At 38.5% G+C, this 5,827-nt stretch overlaps 1 protein-coding gene and 1 non-coding gene across 2 annotated transcripts; one reads left to right on the forward strand and one right to left on the reverse strand.

The window, feature by feature from the left end:
- Positions 1–1,057: 1,057 nt before the first annotated feature.
- LOC112093587 lies at positions 1,058–1,161 on the reverse strand. Its single transcript, XR_002903122.1, has one exon. It is a non-coding gene; the product is annotated as a small nucleolar RNA R71 (small nucleolar RNA).
- A 370-nt stretch (positions 1,162–1,531) lies between these two features.
- LOC112093583 lies at positions 1,532–2,656 on the forward strand. The gene has a single exon (XM_024172355.1). It carries the CDS (start codon positions 1,532–1,534, stop codon positions 2,654–2,656), a length of 1,125 nt encoding a protein of 374 aa, XP_024028123.1.
- Positions 2,657–5,827: the final 3,171 nt, after the last annotated feature.

The following is a 5,827-nucleotide window of genomic DNA, read 5'->3' on the forward strand; positions in this document are numbered from 1 at the left end:
CTTGTTGGATTAATATTATTGTTGCTTGAGAAAGAATAATAATTGCTTTAGAGAAATTGCTGTCAGTATAGGATTGAATGTTAATTTTCTTGAATTATGAGAATTTGAACATGATTAATTTGGTGAAATCGGAAACCCTAGAATCTTAATCTATTGAATTTTCATCCATTGCTTAGCATTGTTTAATTTATTTAATTATTTTAGTTTTACTTACTTAATTTTATAAACTCTCTTTTCAAGTATTCAAATAAAATTAGGGTTAATATAATTTCGGTAATTAGTAAACAACAATTCTCGTGGGACGATATTCTTATTCACTATTATATTACTTGATTGCGATAGCGTATACTTGCGTTACGATTTTTCACAACAAGTTTTTGGCACCGTTGCCAGGGATTGTTTTGTTTTTACTAATATCGATACCAAATAACTCTAGTTTTACTTTGGATTTTATTTTGTTATTTATTTTATTGTTCTTGTTTTGTGTTCTACAGGAATTTACTCTACGTGCATGCGAAAGCTAGGGAGCAACAGTCTACTACCTCTGGATTTAGAAATTGAGCGTACCTGTCGAAGAAACTGAAGAGAGAAGAGAGAAGCTGCCATTCAGTTACCAGAAGTGATGGCTGATCCTGAAGAAGAAATAAATGGGAATAATCAACCATTGAACAATCCACCGGTGGTCAATCAGCCAATGGCTTTGCGAGATTATATATTGCCACCAACCGGTGTTCAACTAGTGATCAGGAAGCCTGTTATTCAAGCGAATAATTTTGAATTGAAGTCGGTGATGTTGCAGATGATTCAAGCGATCCAATTTAATAGATTGCCGAATGAAGATCCTAATGCCCACATTGCAAATTTTCTGGAGATTTGCGATACTGTCAAATACAATGGAGTTAATGATGAAGCTCTTCACCTTCGTTTGTTTCCTTTCTCTTTGAGAGATAAAGCAAAAAGTTGGTTGAACTCACTGCCGCCAAATTCGATCACTAGTTGGGAAGACTTAGTTCAGAAGTTCCTTTCTAAGTTTTTCCCACCGGCTAAAACAGCGAATATGCGCATCGAGATCAACAATTTTGCTCAATATGAAGGTGAAACTCTATATGAAGCATGGGAGAGATACAAGGAGTTACTGAGAAGATGTCCTCATCATGGTCTACCTAAATGGATGCAAGTCCATAATTTCTATAATGAGTTGAGTGGTACTACAAGAACTCTAATTGATGCATCTGCAGGAGGAGCTTTAATGAAGAAAACCGAAGATGAAGCATATGAGTTGCTAGAAGATATGGCAACCAATAATTACCAGTGGCCTAGCGAAAGAAGCATACGAAAAAAGATAGCCGGAGTACATGAGATAGATGCCATCACTAAACTCACGGCCCAAATTGCTTCTCTTTCCAAATAATTACAAAATAATCATCTGACAGCCAATGCCATCCAAGCATCATCTCTAGTTTGTGAATTTTGTAATGGGCCTCATCAAGGTTCTGAATGTCAAGCTGACAACCCTTTTGCACAGGTATAAATGGAGCAGGCTCAATATGTGAGAAATTTTAATAGGCAACAGAACAATCCTTACTCCAACAGGTTTAATCAAGGATGGCGTAATCACCCAAACTTGTCATGGAGAAACACTCAAAATGTGTTGCAGCCTGAACAGAGCAACCCACCACAAGAGGAGAGGGTGAATCTGGAAGATGCAATGTCACAATTGGCTACCTCTTACACGCAATTTATGAATGAAACTAGGATAAATTTCCAGAATCAGTCGTCTCAGATCAGAAGCTTGGAGGTACAAATTGATCAATTGGCTAGCATGTTAAATGATCGTCAACAAGGTAATTTGCCAAGTACAACTGTGGTGAATCCAATAGAGCAATGTAAGGCCATTACTTTGAGAAGCGGGAAAGAATTAAATACACTCCCCGAGCCTAAGAAGTCTAGCAAACGTAGTGAAGAGGCTTCGTCACCCAAATATACTCAATCTTTGGAGAATAGTGGTGAAATTCCTACAGCTCAACACCCTTTGCCGGTGGAGCCATCACGAAGGATCCCATTTCCTCAACGCCTTCGGAAGAGTAAGCTTGATAAACAATTTTCAAAGTTTCTGGACATCTTTAAGAAATTGCACATAAACATCCCATTCGCCGAAGCTCTTGAACAACTGCCGAGCTATGTGAAGTTTATGAAAGATATCCTGTCAAACAAGAGGAAACTTGAGGATTATGAAATAGTTGCACTTACTGAAGAGTGCAGTGCCATCTTGCAAAGGAAGTTGCCTCAGAAGCTCAAAGATCTAGGGAGTTTTACCATCCCTTGTTCTATTGGAAATTCTATTTTTGAAAAGGCACTATGCGATTTAGGTGCAAGCATTAACTTAATGCCTTTGTCAATTTTCAAGAAACTTAGGCTTAGAGAAGCAAGACCAACTACGGTCTCATTACAATTGGCCGATCACTCCATCAAACACCCGAGAGGAATTATTGAAGATGTACTCGTCAAGGTTGATAAGTTTATATTTTTGGCCGATTTTATTGTCTTGGATATAGAAGAAGACGAGAAAATCCCTATTATACTTGGGAGACCATTTTTGGCAACCGGTCGGGCTCTCATTGATGTGCAAAAGGGTGAACTTTGCCTAAGAGTATAAGAGGAGGAGGTGATTTTTAATGTATTTAATGCTCCCAAATACCCGCAAGCGAGTGATAGTTGTTTTCGAATTGAAACAATTAACACCTTGATCACTGAGCATCTTGGCCAACCTCAAGAGCCTTTGGAAGCTTGTCTAATTTATCCAGAAACTATTGCAATAGAAGATCATGAAGCTATGGAGTTTGTGCACTGGATGGATTCTTTCAGATCTAACAATCGGAGGTACTTTGAAGTTTTGGGACGAGGCCCATCATGCCCTCTTCCATCAATTGAGAAACCACAGACGCTTATTGAGATGGATGAGTTCCGTAATGATGCATATGAGAAAGTCAAGATTTACAAGGAGCGAACTAAGGCTTGGCATGACAAGCACATCTTAAGAAAAGAGTTCAGGTTGGGCCAACAAGTATTGCTTTATAATTTAAGGCTGTGCTTATTCCCGGGAAAGCTCAAGTCCAGATGGTCAGGGCCATTCACCGTGGTGAGAGTATTTCCCTATGGAGCAGTTGAAGTCACTCATGATGCAAAGGGAACATTCAAAGTCAACGGGCAACGTTTGAAGCCATATATTAATGGTGGCTTTGATCAAAAGAAGACCACCATTCTCCTAAACTCACCATAAGAAGCAAGACGTCGGGCTGATGACGTTAAACCAAGCGCTTCTCGGGAGGCAACCCGAGCCTTCTAAAATCTTTTATTTATTTTTATTATTATTTTTATTATTTTTATTTTATTTTTAGTTTACTTATTGTGTTTTAAATTGATTGATAGGTTAATAAACAAGTTTAGGGGTTGCTCTAAGGATTTGCAATTGAAATGAAGCTCAAGCAGGCATGAAAGTACGAATTTGGCAGCAGCAATAGCGTTTAGGCGCTCATCTGAGTGCTTTGGCGCTCAAAATAGAGCCTTTGGGGCAAAAGTGGCAGAGCATATAGCGCTTTGGCGCTACCATGGAGCGCCTTGGCGCTGCCTCCAGAAAAAAAAAAAAAAAAAAAAAAAACCTTGCGACTTCCGCATCTCCTCTTGCACCCACTGAAGACACTGACTGACAACTACTCAGGGAAGTCCTCTACACTGTTGTTTTACTTTTCCATTGAGGACAATGTTAGTTTTAAGTTTGAGGGAGTTAACTATCTTATTTTATGTTATTTTATTCAAAAAAAAAAAACTTGAGCTTTGGTTCGGCTTGTTTCACCTCGGCCGATGATGAGACAACGATTGAACTTAACTATGGCTTCAATGAAACAATGAATAATTTGATTGTTTGTGTGCTTGACTTGTTTGTTGGTTTTGCTCTACTTATGATTTACTTGCATTGTTGAGCACATAAGTAAGAACACTTGGCCATTTTGTGAACTTAGAGAAAGTTTATGTGAATTTCGTGTTTCTTAAGATCTCACCGGACTCTAGAACTTGTTTGATTATCACTCGAGGCGAAATCCCATGCAATTTATTACTAAGGAAATGATTTAGGCCATTTTTAGATCGTTTGAGCCATTTGATCTTACCCTGTTATAATAATATCCCTAGTCACCTCTTTGAGCCTGATTAAACTTTTCTTTGTCATCCACATTATAAGCTTAGCCTTTAAATAAATCCTATCATTCACCCATTCCCTTGAGCTTGTTGATTATTCTAGGATGCACGTTGAGTTGTGTTTGGAATTGGGAGGTGTATTGATATTTTCTATAATTTGTTTGATGTCTCCAATGAAATTATGTACTTATCATATTATTCCAAAAAAAAAAAAAAAACGAAAAAAAAGAAAAAAAATGAAGAAAAAAAGAGAGAAAAAAAATAAAGAGTGGAGACAAGAATGTTGATGGCAAATGGCAGACATATTGGGATACTGAGTTAGAAGTTCTACAAGAGGATCCTAGAGTAATTGATGAGTTTAGGGAATTCAGAGCCTCATTGATATCTGTTTATCCTACCTTAATCCCATTTGTTGAACATGGTTTCATAAGCGTCCTGGATTGTCTCTTCAGTAAGTTCTTCACTATCATTGGAACTGTCAGAATCTAAAAAACTCCATCTTCTTTGTTGTTCACAGAATCTGCTGTAGGAAGTGTTGTAACACTGTCTGCAACACATTTTGTGACAATGTTGGCATAACAATCCTGATCAGTATAAACATTAAAAGCAACATAATTGCTCACATGGTCGTCATCTTCCTAACTACCTTCTGACTCTTCATCACTCCAAGTTACATTAAGCGACTTATTCTTCTTCTTGCTAGTGTTAGCAGACTCGGATTGAATGTGGTCGTAACCATCGCACTCTCGGCATTGAATTCCCTTATTCTTCTTCTTAACATTAGAGGCATTTGCAGCTCCCTTATTTTTCTGAAAATTGTTGGAGTTGTCGAAAATTGGAGTTTTGCTCTTTCCGTTGAATTTCTTCATCACCCTATTGAAATGCTTAGTTAAACGAGAAAGAGACGGATAGGTGGAAGTCTATGATTTGGAAGGTTTTGGACAAATTTCGGTGGAAAAAGACAGCAATCATAGCGTTTAGGCGCCAATTTGTAGCGCCTTGGCGCTGAGTTTTACGGAATCAGCGTATTGGGCAGAACTGGTGGCGCTTTGGCGTCAGCTTGTAGCGCCACGGTGCTGAAATCCGGCAGAAATTGTGCACTGGGCAGAATGGGCAGCGCTTAGGCGCCCATTACAGCGCCGCAGCGCCCAGGGGTTTTACACAACAGCGCTAGAAACTCAACGCCGCAGCGCTACGACGCGAGAAATTACGCATTTTGAAGGCCAATCGCGAGTAAACTTACCCGTTTTGACCATAATGCTCTGAAACATATAAATAGATGATTCTAGGGCAATTAGATGGGACTTTTAGACTGTGGAATGACGGCTGGCTTTTGAGAGAGTATTCAAGAGAAGAAAAGGAGAATTGGGACGGAGAAGAAGAACGGCTCAAATCCGGAGACGGAGACGCTTCAATTCAACTCCAAACTAGTTCTTTTCTTTCCTTTCCAATGATTAAGACTTTGTTTAGGAATTTATTTTGTTTAGAGATGAACTAATTCCTTTTTCTAGGGCTACGATGTAGCCGGATTATGAATGTTCGAATTCTCAATCTTATTTTTAAGTAATTGATGTTTAATCCATATATGCTGAGTATTTCAATTTATTCTTAATGCTTGTGATTGTTTGGCCAA

Source organism: Morus notabilis, unplaced genomic scaffold (genome assembly GCF_000414095.1).
Source record: "Morus notabilis unplaced genomic scaffold, ASM41409v2 Scaffold46, whole genome shotgun sequence".
Classification (NCBI taxonomy): Eukaryota; Viridiplantae; Streptophyta; class Magnoliopsida; order Rosales; family Moraceae; genus Morus; species Morus notabilis.

Excerpts from the sequence above, each read along its gene's own strand:
- LOC112093583 (XM_024172355.1), top strand. The coding sequence starts at position 1,532 with ATGGAGCAGGCTCAATATGTGAGAAATTTTAATAGGCAACAGAACAAT.